The sequence below is a fragment of the Denticeps clupeoides genome, chromosome 16 (assembly GCF_900700375.1).
Source record: "Denticeps clupeoides chromosome 16, fDenClu1.1, whole genome shotgun sequence".
In the NCBI taxonomy this organism is placed as follows: domain Eukaryota; kingdom Metazoa; phylum Chordata; class Actinopteri; order Clupeiformes; family Denticipitidae; genus Denticeps; species Denticeps clupeoides.
The window spans coordinates 17,633,550-17,658,157 of record NC_041722.1 but is presented as its reverse complement, the minus strand read 5'-3'; the positions used below and the strand labels follow the sequence as shown (position 1 = coordinate 17,658,157).

General features: G+C 46.9%; 1 protein-coding gene across 10 annotated transcripts in view; it reads left to right on the top strand.

Annotated features, from left to right (window-relative positions):
- The window catches only part of tcf12 (transcription factor 12), a 73,947-nt gene that overhangs the window by 6,064 nt on the left and 43,275 nt on the right, over positions 1-24,608 (top strand). For all 10 annotated transcript variants that reach the window (XM_028956080.1, XM_028956078.1, XM_028956085.1 and 7 more), the window contains 2 exons: positions 13,231-13,304; positions 19,232-19,334. In XM_028956080.1, coding sequence (XP_028811913.1) covers positions 13,231-13,304; positions 19,232-19,334 — 177 coding nt within the window. The remainder of the gene's footprint in view (positions 1-13,230; positions 13,305-19,231; positions 19,335-24,608) is intronic.

Here is a 24,608-nt window from a genome sequence, read left to right as displayed (position 1 = left end):
TCAGTCGCTTTTTCAATTCCGCTGTGCGTCTCGCCCCGCGTGTTTTAAACCAGATTAAGTCACAGCGAGCTGAAATTATTGCTCACGATCGAATTGGAAAGCTAAACATCCAAATCAATGGGCCAAATCATCGGGGGACATAAAAAAAAAAAAGCCTTGCAGATTGAGTGAATTTGGAGACGCGTGACTCGCCTGTACTGTGTCTAAAAGTGGACGCGTTGGAGGGCGTGAACTGTGAATCCGATCCTGTTCCTGGACGTCCCTCTGACAGCGGGTTTTTGTTCCAACCTTCTGTGCTTTCAGCAGGCTGCTTGAGTCTGATCCATCAATTCCCCATGACGTTTTTTTTTTTTTTTTGCTTTTTATTTCGGTCTTATCCCCTAATATTGTATTTGAAGTCTCTTTCTGAAATTCAGCCATAGTGCAAAATTACAGCCACTTTGATCCAGTCCCACAATGAGATTTCCCAGGACGTGGCGTTTCACCGTCTGTAGCTTTAAATACTAATGAGGAGGAGAGAGGCGGGACGAGGAAGAGAGCGGCCTATAGAAGTTGAGGGGACATGACGTCATCAACACCGTCAACCAATGTTTGGCACAGAAAGGACGTCGTGTCGATGTTTTTCCATAATAAAATAATTCCCCTTGTGACGACATAAGGGGACAAATTCCAGACCTGACTGTCTGACATTTACATTTACAGCATTTATCAGACGCCCTTATCCAGAGCGACTTACAATCAGTAGTTACAGGGACAGTCTCCCTGGAGCAACTTAGGGTTAAGTGTCTTGCTCAGGGACACAATGGTAGTAAGCGGGATTCGAACCCGGATCTTCTGGTTCATAGGCGAGTGTGTTACCCACTAGGCTACTACCACCCTAGCTGCCGCTGTCAGAATGGCGAAGCAGAATGACTTTACACCTACCACCATTTCTAGCCACTACAGGACCATAGACAGGCCAGGCGAACTCGTATTATGTTAAATAATCGCACAAAATGGAATTTTCATGTCAGGGGACCTTTTAAAACTCACCTCCAAGGTCTCCAGCACCCTGACATCCGCAGTCATAAGGGTTGATGACCCTCGTTGATCTGTGGGTGTTTCTGTAGGTGTGTTGGCACTTCTGCATCACGGGCCGATTGGTGAAGGACCTGCTCACACCGCTCGGCTGGACTTTCTTTGAAATGATTGTTGGTTTTTAATGGCCCATGCCTGCTTTCGATGCAGAGTTGTATTAAAAGGCCTCGCTCTCTCACGCAGCCCACTCCGGAACAAAAAGTTTTGTTTGTGTTGGGTGATAAGGGCTCTGATAGCGAGGGCCGCAGCAGGTCACTCAGCGCAGGTGCTGAAGAGGACCTGAAATGAAGCGGCGGGGTCCGTGGAACGTGTACACACCGCCTGTAAACAGCTGAGTTTGTTTTGGTGTTTTAAGAGCCCGCTGCAGATAAGAGCCTTACACACACACTGGCGTTCCTCCCTCCATCGGGGGAGTTAGTTGGCCGTGCGTGTAGGACGTGACCCGGTGCCTGATACTTTTATCAGGATTTCCATTTAAGATAGGCGAAATACTGATGGGGAGAAGTCATTGTTGCCCGGACTAATCCCCCCGCAGTGGCTGCAGCAGCCAGGCCCGTGCATAGATCTGGCAGTGGCTGCCTGTTTCTATTTTGCTTCTTCTTTTTAACATTTTTCGTAAGGTCTGTGCTGTGAAAAGTACCAATCAGATTGAGGTTTGCTCTTGCCCTTTAACAAACGGGGGATTAGTGTACCGCTGATTTGTTTCCTGCTTTTTAATTTGTCTTTTGAAGGATTTAGGCTAATGAATTAAAGACGCTGGACTAAATCATCAGTAAAGCCCTCAACTTTGCATTGACGTAGAACCGTTCTCGTTGTCATGGCAATTATGAGTAAAGAATGGCATTATTTTTCTTCGTATTATGTAAGGTTTAGTCAGTGTCACGTGGGCCTGGCGGCAGGCTGTATGTTCTTTTATATTATTGTTGCTGTACATTTATGTGGTTGGATTGTCCTGGTACTAAATAAAATGTATGGGTCGCGTTCACCGATGTCACCGCATTTATATCTTCTGCATTCACAGAAATAATCGGATCTAATTTTTGGTTGCTGATTATCGGTATTTTGGAGAGGATTAACTTTTTGTTGGTGTGTAATAACCCGGAAGCAGTGGGCACAACTTTTAATAATGCCTTTATAAACAAACTTTTAATGGGGGCGGAGTCTCGCTCATTCTGGATTATTTAAACCCCCTCCTGTCAATACGTCATCTCCAACACCAGCATGCTGGTTTATCGGTGCTTTAATTCAAACGTCTAGATGGGTGAACTAGTGAATATGAAGTCGTTCCTCTGGCCACGTCTTAAAATGCTGTGAAAATGCAGCCTCCGATATCAAACAGACTGTAACCTTGGCTGAGGACGGTGTTTTAATGATTGAAATGGGCGCTCAAACAATGTCTGCACAACGCGAGGCTTGCTTACGTCTTCCTCTGTCGTTTTGGCACTGCCTCCCCTCCCGCGACAGATGGCTTCACCGGGGTGGCGGTCATAAGTCCTGATTGGCTGTCATTCATTTTATTACATCATTAATATGGGCCAGTTATTTTCCTTCTCGGAGAGGGTGGCGGGTGGTCCGTTTCTGTTCTCAGCACCTCAGAGTTCCCCTGGCGGGAGGGAGGCCGAGACTTGATTGAAGTCTCTTACCAAGGACAGAGCCTGGCACATCCTTCCCGAGAGAGTGCCATGTTGACACGCAGCCACCAGCGCCACCAACTCTGGGAGCGGGAGGAGCCAAAAACGCCACCATCCCCCTCCTCCCAGACTTCGCCTGTCCAAACACAGCAATGGGTGGCCCCCTCCCACCTTGAGCCATGATTATTTCCACAGGGGTTATTGATATTGATTTTGAGGTCATCGTCCAGCCCTACTGCATAATAAGGTTCAGTATAGAGTGTTGGCTGCGTTCTTATCCGAAAGCATCCTTGGTCAGTGGTGATTGTGTTGGTTTGTGGGGTTTGTGTTGATGAGCGCTGCATCATCATGTACTACTGATGTCAAAACTATTCATAACAATACGGCAAATTGTGCACATGCCAACACCACAGGAAACCGTCCACATCTAGAAGATGGTGGCAGAAGTGCTAATAAGCAGGTTTATGGGTACAGAAACGTCCGTTTTAGAAATGACTGGGAACGGTATCGTGCCATTTGGTGTGTACTGAGATGAGTGGTTCTTGTAAGAAGTTAAATGAACTGAAGGTGTTAGAATTATTGTCCTGTCTGTACTGTAGTGCCATGGATAATTATTTGGTGATTCAGTGTTGAGAGAATCTGGGTCACTTTGAACACAACTGTGGTCGGAAGAAGTCAAATCGATGGCTTCCCTTAAGGAACCTTCCAGGCAACGTTTTTTTTTCTCCTCTTGACACTGTCACCTTGGGCTTCCTTGAGGGTTTCTGATTTTGTGGAGATATCATATTGCAATAACAGGAAGATGAACATACAAAATCCTCTAAATACATTTTTTACCAGCATCTTTCTGGATTAAAAATCATACATGCTTAAAAAATAAAGGAACACAAAAATAAGAAATCTTAGATCTGAATTAATTGAATATTCTTATTAAATACAACCAATCTGACGTGAAAATCAAATGTATCAACCCATGGTGGTCTGGATTTGAAGTCACACTCAAAATTAAAGTCAAACACACTACAGGCTGATCAGGCTGATGTAATGTCTTTAAAAGAAGTCAAAATGAGGCTCAGCACTGTGTGTGGCCTCTACATGCCTGGGTGACCTCCCTGCAATGCCTGGGCATGCTCCTGATGAGGCCAACTCCTCGACACTCTGTGGTGCAATGTGGCATTGGTGGATGGAGAAAGACACGATCTCCCAGATGTGCTCTGTTGGATTCAGGCCTGGGGACTGGGCGGGCCAATGCCTTCGTCTTGCAGGAACACCTGACACATTAGAAGGAACCCAGGGCCAAACGCAACCGCATATGGTCTCACATGGGTCTGAGGATCTAATCTTGGTACCTAATGGCAGTCAGGCTACCACTGGCGACCACATGGAGGGCTGTGCGAAATGCCACCCCACACCATTACTGATCCACTGATAAACCGGTCGTGCTGGAGGATGTTGCAGGCAGCAGAATGCTCTGCATGGCATCTCCAGACTCTGTCACGTCTGTCGCATGTGCTCAGTGGGAAACTGCTTTCATCTTGACGAGCTCAGGCACCAGTGGCGAATTTGCCAGTCTTGGTGTTCAAATGGTGCAAATCCCCTGCACTTTGTTGAGCTGTAAGCATATCCCCCATTTGTGGACGTCGGGCCCTCATAACACCCTCATGGAGTCTGTTTCTGACTGTCTGAGCACACAGATGCAGATTTGTGGCCTGCTGGAGGTCATTTTGCAGGGCTCCTCCTGTTCCTCCTTGTACAAAGGTGGAGGTATCGGTCCTGCTGCTGGGTTGTTTCCCTCCTTTGGCCTCCTCCTCATCTCCTGATGTACTGGCCTGTCTTCTGTTAGCGCCTCCACGCTCTGGACACTACGCTGACAGACACAGCAACCCTTCTTGCCACAGCTCGCATTGATGTGCCATCCTGGATGAGCTGCACTACCTGAGCCGCTTGTGTGGGTTCTAGACTCCATCTCATGCCACCACCAGTGTTCAAAACATCAGCCAGAAAGCATAGGAACTGAGAAGTGGTCTGTGGTCACCACCTGCAGGACCACGCCCTCATTGGGGGTGTCCTGCTAATTGCCTCTAATTTCCACCTGTTGTCTATTCCACTTGATTTGTCAGTCGGTGTTGCTTCCTAAATGGACCGTATTTCACAGAAGTGTGATTGACTTGGAGTTATTTTTTTTTTATCAAGATTTAATGCGCTTGTTCCTACACCACAAATCTACATTTTTTTTTCGGGCAGAAGCTGTGCCTTGTTCAACGCGTAAATCGGCAGATTTGAAACGTCGGAGCAGCGCACCCTCCCGCGCTGAATGGCCTGGGTGGTCCGCAGGGTGGGCCCGCGCGTCTCGAGGCCGGCCGTCTGCTCCCGCCCGGCCCGCTGATGAAGGATGCGGTGTGATATTACAGTCAGGAGCCGCTGATTAGACCCCCGCTAATGAGCCGCTCAATACAAATAAATCCAACCGATGTAATAAACACGGCCTGATTGCAAGAGCCCAGGGGTGTGATGGGCTAATCCTTTTGTGCTCCGCGTGTTTGTCTCACTTTGAGAGGCGGAGAATGCATAAAGAGGCGTCTGTCTGTAACTGTCTGCTCCTCTCCCATGTAGTTTTGATTCTGTTTTTTTTTTTTTTATTTTTTTTTTTTATTTCTGTGTTAACCTTGAACCTGAAATTACTTCTTTTTTTTTTGTTTTTTTTTTTTGGGTCAATGTTGAGCTGTACTTTTCTGCAGTTTTCATGGTAGAAGAAATGGGGGTGGGGGATATATGGGTTTAATGGATCCACAAACAAAATGGAATTTAATTATAGGCCATACTTTGGCTCTGCACTTCATTTCTCCGGGACTCTTCCCCTCCGTTTCTCTCTACCACTCTGTACATTTTTTTTTTTTTTTTTTATTATTAGGCAGATAAATTTCTAATCTGGAGTGGCTCTGTTTCTCTGATGGGGCTGGCGGCTGGTGGGAGAAGCACCTTTCGTCCGTAAGCGATTGTAAGCATATGGCGCGCAGCGCGAGAGAGAGGGAGGGAGGTGTGGAAATCGCTCGGAATGAGAGTTGAGATTAATGCGTCTGAACTGGGCATACCCAGGCAAATGCAGCATAACCGCACTGCCGCCACTGCCGAGACCCTTCAAGCTCACTCAGACAGGAGAATGGGGTGGGGAGGGAGGTAAACAAACATTAAAACCTCCCCGCCCCGAATCTTCTTCCTTCCGACAGATGCTCGGCTCTGGAGGGTCTGAAGTGTGAGTTAGTTTTGGACCTGCAGTGGATCGGGTCAAAAAGCCTCTCTTCCTCTCTGCTGCATGTTATAGAAAACAGTAGAACGTTTACTTTTTTGTTTGTGTGATAGGTGAATTGCAATGGTTTTTAAAATGACATAAAATGATTATTGTATATTGTTGTGGCAGTGGTGGTCGAGCAGGTACGGAAGCAGATCCATAACTGGGATCCAAACTGCCTAGTCCTTGATCAAGATACTGTCCTCACACACTGCACACTAAAGGTGATTAGTTTAATGCAGAGGACACGTTTTGGTGTGTGTCACCATGTGAGAAAGTGAAGTGATTGTCACTTGTGATACACAGCACACGGTGCACACAGTGAAATTTGTCCTCTGCATTTATCCCATCACCCTCAGTGAGCAGTGGGCTACCATGACAGGCTCCCGGGGAGCAGTGTGTGGGTACGGTGCTTTGCTCAGCGGCACCTCGGTGGCACCTTGGCGGATCAGGATTCGAAACGGCAACCTTCTGATTACGGGGCCGCTTCCTTAACTGCTAGGCCACCACCGGCCCTAAAATATGTAATGCTTCACGAATTTGCGTGTCATCCTTGTGCTGTGCTGTGCATCACAATGAAAGTGAAGTGATTGTGAAATGACAAAAACAGTCGCTTTCACTTTTTCACCCAGCCTAGATGTTATTTGTAGAAAGACAAATGCTTTACTCACAATAAGTTAGGGTTTTGTTATATTTTGTTTACATGAGTGCTTTTCCTATTTGTTCTGAATTTTAATTTAGTAAGTAAAAGTTCCCTTTTATATTTATAATAATGTATGAGAGGAAACACCATTTTCATTAGTTTAATAATTATTACACCAAAAATGTAGACAATAACAGGGATAGTCCCAAATAACAAAAATTGACAATGTCAGTAGAGGACGTTTCCATCATTTGCCACAATGACAGCTTGACAGCGACATCTCATGCTCCTCACCAGCCTCATGATGTTGTTCTGAGGCAATGCGTTCCACTCTTCTACAAGTGCTACACACAGTTCTACCAGGTCAAGTGGGGGGTGGGGTACGATCCTTCAGTTCCTGCTTCAACTGGTCCCAGACATGCTCTATGGGGTTCAGGTCAGGGGACCTTGATGGCCATAACATATGAGGCACGAGCTGTGACAATTCTGCCACAATGTGGTGGAGCATTATCATCCGTGAACAGAATGTTGGGGGTGTGCTGGCAGAATTAGGGGATGATGATGGGTTCTATGATGTCTCTGAGGTAAGAGCGTGCAGTGACTGAGCCATGTACAATAATCAAATCTGTTTTGCGCTGACTGGTGATGCCTGCCCAGACTGTTGCACCTCCTCCACAAAAGCAAACCCTGGGGACCATGTTGACCTCAGCGTGTCGCTCACCTCGCCTTCTGCAGCAACGCTGACGCGGCACTCATCAGTGAACAGGATGGTAGGCCGCTGCTGCATTGTCCAGGTCACATGGTCTTGTGCCCACTGCAAACCTTCACGGCAGTGTCTTTGTGTCAGTGGAGTCACTTGCAATGGTCGCCTGGCATTCAAGCCAAAGCAGTGGAGTCGGTTGTGAATGGTTTGTCTGTAAACCCTAGTAACCCTCGCATCTAGTAAACGGGCCTTCAGCTGCGATGTCTGAGTGCATAGGTCCTTAGGTACTGGTCATCATTGTGGCCTGTCACTTGTGGGGCACCACTCCTGGGTCTGTCATGAACTCTACCAGTACTTCTGTGTCTTGATGCTAGTCTGCTGATAACACTTTGAGACACACCAAGTTAATGAGCAACATCTGACTGCCTGCCACCAACCCTATCCAAAAAATGTCTGAAATAAAACAAACACCGTATGTACAGTACAGGCCAAAAGTTTGCACACCTTCACATTCAATGTGTTTTCTTTATTTTCATGACCATTTACGTTGGTAGATTCTCACTGAAGGCATCAATACTATGAATGAACACATGTGGAGTTATGTACTAACAAAAACTGGAGACCTGGCCTCCACAGTCACCGGACCTGAACCCAATCCAGAGGGTTTGGGGTGAGCTGGACCCCAACAAGTGCTAAACACCTCTTGGAACTCCTTCAAGACTGTTGGAGAACCATTTCAGGTGACGACCTCTTGAAGCTCATTGAGAGAATGCCAAGAGTGTGCAAAGCAGTAATCAGAGCAAAGAAACTAGAATATAAAACATGTTTTCACTTATTTCACCTTTTTTTGTTAAGTACATAACTCCACATGTGTTCATTCATAGTTTTGATGCCTTCAGTGAGAATCTACCGACGTAAATGGTCATGAAGATAAAGAAAACACATTGAATGACAAGCTGTGTCCAAACTTTTGGCCTGTACAGTATGACATCCACTAAGTCTCCCACAATTTCCCTAACTTATTGTGAGTAGTGTATATCCTATAGCCGACAGATTTATTAAGCTTTTGGTTAAATAGCGGTTCATTGACCATGACGATTCCTGAAAAGTTGTTGCTGCTTATTTTCCTCAACACAACACAATCTTGTTTAGATCCAGTAAAAAGTGCCATGCTCTTTGGTACTTGAATATTGGTGAATACAAAAATAATGCCGCTTTGTCGTCTTAAAAATAGCAGTAGTGTTGGTGTTCAATGGTCACCACACATTCTTTATTCCCTTGTGACGTGTAGATGACGAGCTGTCCTCTTGTGCGTCGTTAGTGCTTTATTCATCCTGTTAGAAGGGTTGAAGCTGCCATATCTGCCCTCGGTTGTGGGGTGAAGATAGCCAGTGTTGCGGAGCGTGGCGACAGACAGGGCTGTGTCTAGGAACGGTGGATGCTTTCTGATGAAGACGCCGAGCGCACCCGTCATGACAAACGCCACCGAGTTTTTCAGACGTCCCCCTGCTCAGATCCTGCATTGTTTTTCCTCAGAAGATGCCTTTATTATGCTACAAAAGGTGTGCTTTTATGTGCAAATGAGGCCGTGCGCTGCACGAGGACTGACAGATATTCCCTTACAAACTATTCTATTTTTTTTTATCATGAGTCTGAGATAAGTAAACATGACAGCTAGTGCAGAACTTTTTTTTTTTTTTAATGTCCTGCCAGTATCTACAGATATATCTACCTGAATGTTACACAACACGCATCATATTCTGTATATTTATTATTTGAGAAAAGTTGTGGGTTCATACAGCTGAATGTTCTATGTATGAATATGCATAATAATTAATGTATTTAGTGACCTGTTAAGTCTGTGTGTATGAAGTGAAGTGATTGTTGTCTTGTGATTGCAGCACAGCACCTAGTGCACACAATGGATTTTGTCCTATGCATTTAACCTTCACCCAGTGGGCGCGGGGAGCAGTGTGTGTGGATGGTACTTTTGCTCAGTGGCACCTGGGCGGTTCGGGATTCGAACCGGCGACTTTCCGATTATGGGTCTGTTTACATAACCACTAGGCCACCACTGCCCATAAATGAAATGTATCCTGCACACTGTTTGTGAGCTTGTAAAGGATCTGTGTCTGAAACGGTGTAGGACTCTATGCTGATTATAGCCACCTTCCCGAACCCACCATTGCTGTGCCAGAAGTAAATTCCATCGTTGTCCTGGACCACGGCCCTGTGGCGTCACGTCTGGCCCATTTGTTTTTGTAGGGCTGGCCGCAGGCAGCAGTCAAATTAAGTAACGAACCTTTTTCTTCCCTCTTTTTTTTCTCGGTTTTGCCTTATTGGCCCGTCGCGTTGCACAGAATTGACAGGTCTGGGGGGGACGTGGACACCTGTTCAGCAGCACAGCTCCAGACGGAAATGGACGGCGCCAAGAAGAACATTTGCCTCGCGTTCGGGGCCGCGCTCACATGTGCTCGATTTTGGAGCCGCTGTGGACGTTACGTGCTTGTTACTGACAGCCTCTTGGCCGAAGGGTCCGCGCTCGCGGTCCTCCGCGCTGAGCTTGCAGTCCTGTCCTCTGGGGTGAAAGCCTGTCCGACTGGAATGTCTCCGTTACTGGAATGAAACCGTGTCCCCCCCCCCCCTCTTCTCAGTGCATGTACAGGTCTTCGTTCCTGTTCTGAAGAAAAGCCACGCTGCGCTTGTAGATTTTGGTTGTAAAGCCTCAGGTGTTCGGACTGTTCAGTACGATGGTATTAAATGTAGAAACCCGTTCGTTCGGTCAACCCTTTTTTTCCTGCCGATTACCCAGAATCACCCACAATGGGACATGCCACTGGCGCGCAATGCTAATGATCAGGGTTTTGGGGACGGAAAGCTTTCCAAATAGTCATTTTAAAACTCTACAGATTTGTCTGCGGAGGGAAGCAAGTTTCTTTCAACGCGTGAATGAGCCTGGTGCGGGTTCTAAACACAGCAGACGCCCACCTTATCGCCGCTGCATCCTCTCCTCCTTTACAGACTGAAAAAAGCACCATTTAGAAGAAAGAAAGAAAAGACTTACTGAAGAATGTTTATTTTAATGCTTAATCACAGGAATATGACATTTTGTCTTGTTCCACCGCTCTCTTTGTGTTTTTAAAGGCAGTCAGAAGCTAATGACCGATGACTTGCTTTTGTGAATGATCGCTTACATCGATATATTTCCTCTGTGCGGTTTCAATACGTCGGTTTTGTTCACTTTAGTAGGTTTGTGACATGACTCCTCCCATGGCTCTGAATAAATTCACACCCACTCCAGCCACTTCTGCTTTAGTCAGATAAAATAAGAATGTGGACCGCAGCCAGTCACAAAACCAGGACTGAAGCACTGTGGAGAACAAACGCCCTGAGAAATGCTCTTGGAGCAGAAAGTCGAGGAAGGACCCCCCCCCCCCCCCCCCCCCCCCCAGACGGATGGCGGAGCCCATGCCAGCTGAAATCCGTATTTAAATCTGAGTCTCGGGCGACGTTGCGTGTAAACGAACGAGCTCGGGCATCAGGCGCATAATTTCATCTCGCTTCTCGTAACGAAGGGTCTCGCCTCCTAAATAATTCCTGAGATGAAGGACATGATGCGGATCTGAGGTGTTCTGTGGAGGGCAATAAGCACAGCAGAGCCCCACTGGGCCGCGTGCGTGTGTGTGTGTGTGTGTGTGGGAGGGTTCGCGGCGCAGCTGGCCCAGTCGGATCTGCATGCCGTAGCAGAGCCGCGGTGCTTCTGTTTGGTTAACCTCGTGCACACGCACCAGCGTGAGCAGCTGAGCGGGCCGGGTGCCAGGAGAGCAGTTAGCTCAGGTGCACTCAGGTGCAGCGGCGGTTGCACATTTATTGATTAATTGATTCCACCACCCCCCCACGCCTCAAACGTGGGTGATTTGGTGGTGGGTTTCATTGAGCGTCTGCCTTGTGATTCCAGCAGGAAACGCAGGAGCCGGGAGGTTCAGTGGAGGCCGGCTCCTTAAGAAATGTCCCGGTGCTGTTTTTCATTTCAGATCTATGTAACACATGTTTATTTAATATTTTTACCAGGAATACAAGTAATTGACCATGCCATAAAGATATATGACAGAAATTCCTGACGGGCCCTTGGCTTCCCGGTGAGGTCATTTCCTCTGCTCTAAATACAGAACACATGTTGGCCCCTGTGCAAAATTCCGATTTGGATCTCAACGCTTTTCAACGGCAAGTCCGGCTAGTCCAGCAGTTTCTGCATTTCCTTTTATTATTCAAAAATGTCTTTTTTTTTTTTTTTTTTTTTTTTTTTTTAATTGGATATTCTGTGGCATTCACATGGCTTTTCCTCACTGGTGTCATTGTGTGTCCCTAATTTTAGTTCTGTGCTCAAAGTGTCATACAGATATGTCTTCTATGGTCTCTCTTAAAACTCCCAGTTAAAAGTTCCAGTTTCTACAGAGTCTGGAAGCAGGTAATATGTGGGGGGGGGAGGGGTGAAAGTATAAATAAACAAATAAATATTCAAATAAAATAAATAGTATTATTATAATAATACTTGTATATTAATCTGTAAATATTTTATTTTATTAAGTGAGACCACAGGTCGATCAGTTTTTGTCTTTTAATGTTCTAATTAGAAAGTTTATATGTCGGTGGATTTTTTTTTTTTTTATATATTTTCTGTATTCGTGCTGCCTGCAGACAGCACTGCTGATATCTATTAAATATGTTTAATTGAAATTGCCCTGTTTCTGTCCGTCTGGCACTCGCCTTCTGATCGTCCCGTGGAAAATCTTTCTCATTGCCTCTCTCTGTCTCCTTCTTACTTGTCCTTTCTGTTCACTTTTCTGGCGTTCTGCTGCGGTTCTGGCTGTTCTGCACATGCAAATCACGACCGGATGCTGTAGCTGAAATGTAATGTTCACCCAGCCATGCAGACAGGGGTGGAGCGAGCCGTGCTGCAGATGACTTGCATAAAATATGAAAAGAAGACGGGACATTTATCCTAATCTTCACTTTCCACGTTATGCTCTTTTGTTCCTCTGGAAATGCTTTTAACGTTGCGTTGTGTATGCAATATTGCAATATGCTGTTATCAGATTGTTACTGCGAGCGGAGGAGCTGGAGGAATCAAATGAGCAGTATGGTAATCAATAACTCGCGCGATATTGATGCCAGTACGCTTTGCAATTATGTCGCTTCTGTGAGTGCAATGCTGTTATCTACTACCTGATATTGTCTCAAACTGCATGAGGGGCGCGGGAATCACATCACTTTGCTGAGGAGGCACCAGAAATGCAATTTTGCGGGTCCGATATTATATTTGTATATCACACAGCAGATGTTGAACGTATTCAATTGCATCAGGTCGGTGCATGTCGCGTAGGTTTATTTATGTTTTTTTTTTTTGGGGGGGGGGGTAGGGGAACGAGTCCGCCTTTGTCGCGCACGGGGCTCTTTAAAATATGACTTATCGAGTTTCCCCACTCAGCTGTTTGGATGGCGTCGCGCTGTACATCACTGCCAAATCCGGCCGTTCCAGTGGCTCACCTCTCAACCTGAATACGCACGTGCACGTCTAGGAGAGAACGCGAGCACGCTTTCCTCCAGACGGGACTTCTGGAATGGGGAGGCGTACAAAGCAGTGGCCTCGTGCATTTTTCACCAGCGTCTGCAAAAGAAAGTCAGAATTGAGCATTTTAGCTTTGTTAGCTAACAGCTAACAACAAGCTGTAAACAAATCAGTATTCAGTTTATTCATGTCGCTGTGTGCGTGGGTGTTCATGGATGTTTTTTTTTGCCCAGAATGTTCTTGCATCTTTTAGGCGGTTTGTATATATGTATTTGCTGTATGGGCTTCTGACAGAGTTCTGCGTCTTCTCTCTGACAGGTCTGGACGAGCGGACCAGCCAGCCATCGTGGGTCCCAGGTGGCCAGTCTAGTCCTTCCTACGAGTCCTCCAGGGTAAGGCCCCGCCCCCTCTCGGTCCCCACAGCCCGACACAAGGCCTTTCTGCTCCGACGCGCAGCATTTAACACTCATTACTGCAGCGTGTTACTTTCAGATTGCAGTGGGAAAACACACTTTCGGTCCAAGCGTCACACCAGATCTGATGAAACATTTATATTTAGTCCATGTTTAAAATTTTAAATAGTAATAATTATTAGTATTGGGGAGTTTACCTTTTAGAATAGCTATGCTTTAAAAAAAAACAGCCTCTCCAAATACAAAAAAAAAAGAAAGATGGAATTTAACTTCAGGTTTTAATTATTTTCATTTTTACGGTTGCAGAAATTTAGCATCAAATGTATTCGTGCTCATTTTAAATTAATACTTGCTTTCTCTTTGTTTGGCAGAAACACAAGATTTATTTCTGATTAACAAGTAGCTTGAATATATTTGCCTTTTGCAAATAAATGCAAATTGAATCAAGTGCACACAGAGAGATGGGAGGGGAGAGTAGAGAGAGAAAAAAAAGAAAAAGAAGCCTTTATCATTTTTTTTTTCCTTCCCCCGCTGCTTTCTCTTTTTGCGAAGTGTGAACACTTCCTCTCTATCTCTGTTTGTTTATTTGTCTCTTTACACATTGGCTGTTCCCGTTGCCCTGTATGAATTTCATTTAACGTCAATCTCCTGTCACTTTCCATCTGAAATCAGTCAAATGTCAGACGCGCTCGGGCCGCGTTACCTTGTTTATTTTCCAGTGCCCTTCCCGAATGAACATCTACGGGCTATGGCTCCGTCGGCAGCCGGATTTGAATTAGAAGACTGAGACGCTCGAGATATCTTTGCTCTAGGTGCATATAAATCAGCGTTTCTGACATTGCAGTGGACGGGCATCAGTAAGCAGACAGCTGTTCAGCTCGTACACACACACACACACACACAACCACAAACAAAAAACAATATGCATCAATATGTATGTGTTACAGTGGGTGTTTAATGATTATTCACATTTGCCCTGGTGAAACGTTCGGCTTCCGGTAATCAGTCAGACTAATAATTGTTTTTCATTTCGCTATTCCTGAAAAGCTCTGGTTTAAAAGAAAAAAAAAAAAAAAAAAAAATTCGCATTGTAATTCGTGTAACCTTGGGCCAGTTTTACCCGGACCTGCTGGCAGCTGCATTCCTCACCGCACGCGTCTGGCGTTCCAGCCCGTCACCGGTTCGTCCGGAGGACTTTGACCAGGGAGAATGGAGGCGAGCTCTTTAATCCTGAGCACGCTCGAGCCGGGCCGGGGCTGCGGCGTCTCTCCATTCATCACGCTGACCCGGTCCCATCCCAGCGATCTGGGTTTTTGTCTCTGTGTTGCTTTTTTTTTTTTTTGTACAGAGCTCTGACCTGCTGCACCAGGATGTGTTTGCTGTAAATACTCAAAGCATGTCCCTTTTTTAGCAACAAGCCCACTCACAATTAGGAAGTGCTTAATTTCAATATCATGTGTGAAACGTGGTTTGGTTTGGCCTTTTATGTAACAAACACGGCTCGCCAGGAAGCATTCAGTGAATTACTCATTTCTGTAAATCCTATTTAACAAGACCACTAATCATGCTCCTAATGATCGTGTGTATGTGTGTGTTCTCCAAAAAATTAGAATGTTTGTTTTTAATTGGCTAATTTGGAACGGTCACGAACGTTTCGCCTTGATGAATTTTGCCGCCTTCGACCTGAATATGTTTTGTTAGTCAGTTTCTGAACAAATCCGTATTGATACTATTTAAAGAGGGATGGGGGCCACTGAAGTTGAGTGGACCGAGTGACCTAGGCAGTGCCTCTCTTTGAAATATACATGAGTTTGCTCGCAACAAAAAAAAAGAAAGGAACTGCATTTTCAGAGCAGTGGTGGCCTAGCGGTGAATGTTGCCGGTTCGAATCCCGAGCCGCCATGGTGGCTCTGAGGTGTCACTGAGCAAAGCACCGTACCCACACACTGCTCCCCGGGCACCTGTCATGGCTGCCCACTGCTCACTAAGAGTGATTGTTAAAAGCAGAGGATACATTTCATTGTACATTTACATTTTTACATTTACAGCATTTATCAGACGCCCTTATCCAGAGCGACTTACAACCAGTAGTTACAGGGACAGTCTCCCTGGAGCAACTTAGGGTTAAGTGTCTTGCTCAGGGACACAATGGTAGTAAGCGGGACTTGAACCCGGGTCTTCTGGTTCATAGGCGAGTGTGTTACCCACTAGGCTACTACCACCCAGCCAGCTACACTCCCTCAGCTCCGACGTCCGATCTCCTGCGTTCTTGTGACATGGAGGGAAAAACAACACAGGAGGATAAACAAGATCTTTACAGGCTTTTCGTCTGGCCGTCCCTGGTGAGAAACGGACCTTACAATAAACCTCAAACTAGACTTTCGAAGGTCTATTCAATTGTGTCACCGGGTGCTGTGTATCACAGTGACAATCACTTCACTACTTTTCATTCAAATTTATGGCATTTATCAGACACCCTTATCCAATGTGACTTATAATCAGTAGTTACAGGGACAGTGCCCCCCTGGAGCAACTCAGGGTTATGTGTCTTGCTCAGGGACACGATGGTAGTAAGTGGGGTTTGAACCTGGGTCTTCTGGTTCATAGGCGAGTGTGTTACCCACTAGGCTACTACCACTCTGCAATATCATGCAGTTGTATGTGACGTACGTAATTAATTTATATATGTTTATTTTACAATTTAGCCATACACCTGCAGTCATAAATCATTTTTCATGCCTTAAGGCCTCGGGCTGCTTTGAATAGACCTTCGAAAGTCTAGTTTGAGGTTTATTGTAAGGTCCGTTTCTCACCAGGGACGGCCAGACGAAAAGCCTGTAAAGATCTTGTTTATCCTCCTGTGTTGTTTTTCCCTCCATGTCACAAGAACGCAGGAGATCGGACGTCGGAGCTGAGAGAGTGTAGCTGGCAGCGGCACAAAGGCTTCCCTGCCTCCTGAAACCTGACCTGCGTGGCCCTCATCTGCCGCGCTGCATCCTCCTCCCGCGCCTTTGTTTAGAAGTGTACTAAACACCGCCCGCATCTGATGACATTTCCACTTTTCTGTTTACCTCCTCTTTCCCTCTTCCGTTTACGCTGGTTTTGCCGTTGATCAGAGGCACTCTCAGAAGGTTCAGTGAACTTTGCATTGAGGAATTTTCTGCAGTGGCCTAGTGGGCCCAGGAGTGTCAGATGGAGCTTTGGAAAATTTATTAACTCAATCATATTTCATAGAGATTCTCAGTTAGATGCTGACAAAAAACAGAACAATTCTGTGTTCCAAAGAAAGGCTGCATTTTGTGCATTGTTTCCAAATAAAATTATGTTCAGAGACCATTGACAGACATAGAACAGAGGATTCCAGTTTACATCGTTTTACGTATTTTAAGTGAAGTGAAGTGATTGTCACTTGTGATACACAGCAGCACAGCACACGGTGCACACAGTGAAATTTGTCCTCTGCATTTAACCCATCACCCTGAGTGAGCAGTGGGCAGCCATGACAGGCACCCGGGGAGCAGTGTGGGGGGGACGGTGCTTTGCTCAGTGGCACCTCGGGATTCAAACCAGCAACCTTCTGATTACGGGGCCGCTTCCTTAACCGTAAGGCCACCACTGTATTGTATGCTGTAAAGTAATAACGAACTGTAGAAATAATATCCGTACTCATTTAATAATCACGTGAGTGTCTATGGGTGTGTGTGTGTGTGTGTGTGAGAGAGAGAGAGTTCAACACACTCCATCCTCATGGTGCTGACCTTGGCCGAGTGCCCTATACATTGGCAGCCTCTTCAGGGTAGGCGTGTGACAGCCGCGCCCGCTCCCGTCCATCACGCCGTATCGCCCGGCCCCAAGCCACTGGTAGGGGGGCGAGGCGAGCACCTGGGAACCCGTGCCGCGCTCCGTCCCAGCGCTGACTTTTTAAACGGCGTGGGCGGGGGAGGCCGGGGGCGGCGGGTTGGCTCCCAGGCCGTGGCCCGCATGCTTAAAGAGGTTTGGCTGACAGCTCTGTTGCCGTCGGTAACTGGCCCCTCCGGTCGGCGTGACAGCGCTCGTCTCCGCGGCTTTTTGCGCGCCGCATATGCGCTGGCTGTTTGCAGATGATGATTGATGATCTAACGGTCCCCGAGGACCAGGAACAGGGAGCTTTGTTGCGACAGGCCTTCCTCCACCATCTCACACACACACACACACACACACACACACACACTCTGGTACACACCCCTCCCCATGTCCTTTTCCAGCTCACTGGCAGCTGTCAGCAAGAGACCAAGAAGGGCAAGGAGGGGAAATACATGTACATAGAGCCTTCATATAATATCTCCCTCACACACCAAAACAGAGAGGTGACTGCTGGAAAGCGTGTGTGTGTTCTAAAGTGTACCTGTATATTGTGTGTGTGTGTGTGTGTGTGTGTGAACGTGCTAGTCTTGGCCTGTCTGTCTGCCAGCCTTCCTGCTGTTGCCTCTCCAGGGAAGGTGCTATTAGCGAGTCAGTCCTCAGCATGATTAACAGGGCGATGGCCCATCGCAAACACCGTGGCCTTGGAGGATCGCCGCCTCGCGGCCTTTGAAACTCGCTCCATCACAGTCCGTTTGCTGGGGAAATTATTATTATTATTTTTTTTTTTTTATTATTTAAAAGACCGATTTTCCCTCCTCTCCAGACATGTTGAACGGGGCTGATATGAGTTTGTGAGTGTTTTGTTGCAGGTGGGGCTTTAGAAATTGAAGCCCCCCATCCTCGCTCGGGCTCTCTGGTCTGAGTTAATGTAGGTTTTCGGAGGGTAGCGCATTTGAGCGGGATTTTTTTTTCGCCGGCGCCGGGATTAGCGCGGCTACAGAGTATCTTCTCTCGCAGGAGACCCCCGAGTTTTCAAAGGGCCGGCGCATGACCGATATTTACACCTAAGCCCCTCCAAAGCTGATAACTGTCATGAAAGGCCGACGTTCCGAGGCGGCAGGAAGCCGCTTCTCTCCCACCTTCGCGTGTAAAAACCGTCATGGTAAAGCAACGTTCCTGCGTGCACGTCGTTTTTTTTGCTGCCTTTTAAAATCTCTTTTTATCATTTAGGCTCTGCAGGTCAAAAAGTTATCCAAAACATTATCTTTATGATCAAGGGAGCATTGCTCGTGGCGTCATCCGCATTAGCATTTTTGGAAAACATGTTAATCAATTTTAATTACAAAGGAGGTGGGGGGGTGGTGAAAAAATTAGTTTTACTGCCTCACAACCAAAAAAAAAAAAAAAAAAAAAATGTTGCCTAGCAACTGGATTTACACTTGGGCTCGGTGGCTAGACGCGCCACCTGGAAGGATTGCAGCGTGCGTTTCGACGCTGATCCTCCACAATGCGTTTTTCGTCAATGGCTGTGGCCCCGGGCCCTCAGATTCATCTCTAATTGGTGTGAAGAGGAGCCAGCGGTCAGTTGCGCGTATTTTGCGAGCGTTTGCATGTTGTTAAATCGTTTCCATGTCAAACCTTTTGTTTTGAGCTTTAACTGCAGGTGGGAGTTCACGCCTATCGCAGGTTTATAAAAGGTTCTGTGGGATTGTGTGCAGGGAAGGAGTCACAACACGGCTTTGGAGTTTGCAGAAATGAGCAGATTGAAACGCGGTCTCCTCCTCCCTACCCAGACAGACATGCAAATGTATTGACCTTGCATCTTCACCGTGACCTTTCTTCATGTAGATCTTCAGCGTCTTCTGGCCCTCAGGACGTTGTTTGCTGCTTTTTCGAGACGATTTGTCAAAAACTAAAGAAGTGTTCTTAATAAAGGCTATTGACTGTCCGGGGGGACAGTTGACCAGTTGTGGTCCCCTGTTCAGCGTAATTAGAAGAGTGTCATAGCGCTCAGTTAGCCAGCGGCCTGATAATGTGTTAACGCTGTGAACTTCTTCCCCCAGGGCTTTGCAGACAGTCCTCATTACGGAGATCCCTTGAGTGACAGTCGATTAGTGTCCGGTGAAGGATTGTCCCCGACACCTTTCATGAGTTCCAGCATAATGGGTGAGTTTCCACGGCCGACCGGGCCAGTTCTCTCTTCTCGTGCCCGGAGGTTGCGTGTGTTTATTTATCTACTTCTATTATGTCCTGATTGGCTGAGACCTGACACATTAGATGGCAGCTCCTTCCTCCCTTGCACTTGTCTCTTACCACCCCCCCTTCACTCCCTTTCTCACTTTCTCCCTCCTCCCTGTCTTCCTGTGGTGACTGTCTTCAGAAGTTGACCCTCCCCCAGGGTGGAAGTCACGCCATCAGTACAGCTTTCCATCACAAAAGACCGTCTTCTAGCTATCAGAAAAGCCACCGGCAACTTCCTTTTTTTAATAAGAAGGGAGGTGAGGGCATGGGTTTGAAGATTGGGTGGGGGTGTAATGGGCAGATGTGCCAAAGATCATTCGAGGAAAGGAATTAGGCGTCCCGCATATTCCTGTTCGCCCGATGAAGCTTATTCTGAACTGTGGGCTCGGGGGTGATTTTACGCTTTCCAGCTGTGGATAGGCAGTAAATTTTAAAGGAAAGAAGGTTGCAGATTATCGTAGTAACAACTTCATTTTACTAGTGCATAAAAAAAACCATCCTGGCATTGTGAAAAAGTTGATTTTATATATGAAGATAAAACCTCTTATGTAATAAATTCATTTTGTGTAAAGTGAGAGTTTACGCCTGATCCAGTAAGAATAGACTATGACTTATGAGCAGTTGGAGAACCATCAATACTTGGGGTTAACCTTTTTGAACAATATCTTTTTGAATAAATGACATTTTTCTCCAATTTTGCCTAGTCTTTCTCAGTAGGCAAGCAGACCTCTCGTCCTCACCGTTCTCGTATTTATGGAACAGTCCCCTTTGCAGCCGCGTTATTTACATTGCTCCACTTTAACAGGCAATGATAATAAAAAAAAAATCCCGGCGTTATTTATTTACGGCCGCTGATGGATGGGTTGCCGGAGTTCCGGGCGATGCATCTTCCGCCTGCATGCCCGGCGCTATTGTGATGTGTTGGCACATGACAGCTTTATGGGCTAGTGAATCCCCCCTCATTGTGAGATTACCCTGGAGACCGGTTGCCATGCAAGGTGGCGAGTTTATGGATGGGTGCTGGTGCGCGGAGCTGATTGAAAGCAACGTTGTTGTTTTTTTTTTTTTTTTTTTTTTTTGGCCGATGGGACGGGGGTCGTTTTTCTGCCAATCGATCGGAGAAGCGTACCCTGCCTGCCTCGGCTGCTAATTATGCTCATAAGCAGCAGAATATGGAAATGATGTGGAACAATGATGTGTCAGGGAATTAGGCAATCTGATTGTGCGTCTAAATTGCCTCTGCTTATCTGAAGCAGGATAGGGAGATGAGCCTGGTCTCATCAAATTGAATTTCGGCGGTAATATCAGGGATTTACATGGAATTACGCTTTTTTTTTTTTTTTTTTTGGAAGCGACCTTATTAAATCAAGCCTGAAAGGTTATTACTCTCCAATGAAAGAGGTGGGACGCGCATGTGGTATGAAATACAATTAGACGTTGTGTTCACGCGGGTGGCTTTTCCCGGGGAAAACCTCAGAAGTCTGTTTGGTGCGGCTGACCCATTTCCGAGTGATCTCGGCACCGCCGCTCTAAAGACAGGGCCGCGGTAATCTAAGTGGATTATCTAAATCCAAATCCAAGTGCTCTGTAGTTCCTTCAAGTAAGAAGAAATAACAGCGTTCCAAGTGATGTTTACCTTTTTGATGTCCTCACGTATGCGCGGCCCTCAGATCTACAAAGACGGACCTGTAATGGATAGGCGTGTGATCTGGGGAAGCCACGTCCCGCTCGCCATGCTCCTCGGCCGAGTGACAAATGAGCCGAATTTGATTAGCGGCCCGAGTGCTCCCTCAGATGTGACCTGCGTTATTAATATCTCTCGGAGTGTGGTCCTGCGAGGTTCCCAGCGTGCTCCTGGCTGTGCGCGCATCTTCTAGTGTTGTTGAGATGCTGCAGAAAAACAAAAAAAAAAACAAGTCTAAATCAGCTTTAGTTTAGATAAGAAATCTTACCCCTAAGACGTACTTAGCTGCGGAAAAGCCACTGCGCTATTGTCCTGATTATTCTCAGTGTGTGTGTCTGTGTGTGTGCGTGTCTTTATTTTTCCCCGTTCGTGTCGGAGGCTGTTGGATGGAACCCAGATAAAGAGGTTACACAGGGTGGCCCCGGTACCGAACGCCTAACAGATGGCTAGTAATGACTGTTTATTTGACATCATTTTTTAAATTTGAATAAGTGTTCTATATAATAATTAAATAGCAGCATGCTGCGTGAGGTGGCGTAGTTAGGGTCATCCGCAGTTCATCTGATGCCGGGGTTAACTTTCACGTTGATGCTAATTCACCGACCCATTCATCATGTGCCAGTAAACTGAATAGAACATTTCTCCCGATCATCTTAAAACCAGAACGCAATAAAGAGTTGGTGGCCGGACCTGCCAGTTAGCTCTAGCGGAATGTGGATTAGCGGTATAGAGCAGGTCCTGGGTCCCGGGGGAGGGGACGGGGCCGTGATGACACCGGTCCTCTCCTGGGGCGGTGGCAGGGGTCAGGGAGGCTGAGACCTCACGTGACCCACCACCCCCGCGCTCTCTTCAATCCTCTTACCCAGCATCCTCCTCGGCCCGCCGCTGCGCCTCTGCACGTGTCCGGGATAAACCACTCAAGACTGGATGAGGTGTGTGTGTGTGTGTGTTTTTTATGTGTGTGTTTGTTAATAACCATGGCGTAAAAATATCATAAATTAATCAGAGCGCGGTTATTAATCCCAGCATCGCTCTTTGCCACAAAGAGTTGTTTGAATTTTTTTCCCCCTACCGACGGACTCTAGATGTTTCGTAACGATGAGGCCGTCGCGCTCATTGTTCGAAGCAATATTTAATAAGGCCTAATCCAGTTTTGGATTAAACGGGAATCTGCATGCAGATAAGCAATCCTGCCTCTTCAGCGGCACGCGTATTTACTGGCCAAACAGATTATGATTGCGAGAGGCAAATTGGTTTAGGCTTTTGTTGACGTTCAGGAGTCCAGTGGTAACAGTTGGCCGTTCTGTCGACTCGGATCGTAACGTCTTATTTCAGCATGTTCCATATAGTCACACGTTTTGTAAGTGGGTGGCGAAGCAGAGAGGAACGTGTTTTTTTTTACTTTATCCCGGAGCGTGTCAGAGGTGAGGTCCGCGCGCCTGAGATCTTCGGCCGCTTTCATCTTCCCCTTCTCTGATGTCGTTCGTTAGCCCGCACCGCCTTCATCTCGGCGGTGGGGCTGGTGTCTCCGCGTGGAAATGCCCGGTGTAAACGGTCACGCGCAGCGGCATGACTGCCAACTGGCATTAAGGAAAGTCCCACTTAATGCCGCTTTTATTTCCCTTTCCACGGCCTTCACGAGTGTTCATCTTACGAGTCCAGGCTCGTTGTCTTGCCCCTTGTTTTGCAGGGTAAATGTTTCTTTCCTGCTCTGCTTCATCTCATTAATCGCAAAAATTGAACCCTGTCAGTTTTGGAGACTTGCTCACATTCACCAGTTCACCCTTCAGAAAACCTGAATGAATCTGCCTGCTGGTTTTGGTTGTGGGGGCGTGGTCACGTTTTTCTAGAGAACGGAGGAGAAAGGGAGGAGATGGACGCCGTGCTACCCCTGGGCGTGTCGCGTATTGACGGGAGGGGGTTTACATCGTCCAGAATGAGGAAGTATGGCGCGTGACATCTGTCAATCACGCCGGCAGGCTCACCCACTTTTAAACTTTGCATGTGAGGACATCATTAAAGTTCATTTTCGGGGTGCCAGATGTAATTACACATCGACAAACAGGAGCTGGGTGGGTAGTCAGTTCCTCCTCTCCGACATACAGATAACCAGCAAGCGGCCTCTTCCGCTCCCTAACTGATTATGATTTTTGTAAATCAAAAAAAAAAAAAAAATTTTATGCCGTGACCCCAGTTGAAAGTATGGCCACTTCCCAGACAGCCTTGTTTGGTTCTTGCCCCAGGGGCTCTGTGGAAGTTTAATGCAGGAGACGGGGGAAGAGTGGATACCTGGTTGCTGCTTCTGATGTCACCCTGTAGCTACGGCAATTTTTTTTTCGTGGTAAGCCAGGATTTGTGCTCACACTGACTCACACTGATGGCTCAGCATCAAAGACTCGGCGAGGGGAAGTTTACTACAAGGACACCTTCGGAGGACATTGCTGAGGTTTCTGTTTTTTGCTTTCTTTTAACTTTTTTCCCTCTTTTTTGCTTTTCTCTTCTAAAAGGCAAGTCATTAAATGTTCCAGGCTGGGTTCCTGTCTTCTTTTAAAATTATAGCTGCTTAATAAGAACACTGTGTGTGTGTGTGTGTGTGTGTGTGTGTTTCCATCCAGCATGCCAGGCCATGTGCCCAGTCTCTTTATTTTTAACTCTGCTGAATTGCTCACGTTCCTTTGGCCTGCTCAGGTCCACTGTGTTGGCTATATTAAAATAATCCCCGTATAATTAGCATCGCGTCATCATGCTCCGGGCTGATTCACCGGACTCAGCTCCGTCTCCACGTGGCAGGCCTGCCGGGGCCCTTTATTTAGCGCCGGTTTGTCACATGCGCTCTCCGAGGCGCGGCCACGCCCTGGTATTATGCCCCTAAAATCCCCAGGTGTCTCCCCGCACGCGAAATCTATTAGCCGGAAGCTAATGGAGCGGGGGAGTTTGCTGGCCCTGGAGGCCGCGGCGGACGCCCGGCCCGTGCTGGTTCTCACTGTAGCACCTTTGCGCCCCAGTCCCTTGGGCCTGAATCCACTTCCTGTTCTGCTGGTTGGCTGGCTGTGCCCCGGCGCTCGAAAGACTGCATTACTCGCGTCTGCCATTATTTCCCCCCGTGCCTGTGTTGTTTGGTTGATCTTTTTTTTATTTATTTTTAGATCCCCAAAGCACAGTGCATGCTTGGGCTTATCAACGAGAAACGAGGGAGAAACTCCGCCGAGACGATCTGATGTGCTCAGCCAAGAGGAAATTGCACTAGCTTGATTGAATTAATGGTCTCTGGTCTCGAAAATGGAGTTGTTTTAATGAACGCTCTCAGCATGCATCAAAGAGTCAAATTTTGCCTCAGCGGCTTCGCCCTAGTTGCTGAAATGACTTGTTCAAGCACTTTTAAATGCCTTATTCCCATGGGCGCATCTCTAACTGCCCATTTAATTCCCACTGATTGGTGGCAGATAACGTGGGAAACCACACGTTGAGGTGGCCCTGGGTGACTTCGTGTGACCTGATCTGTTTACAAACCATAG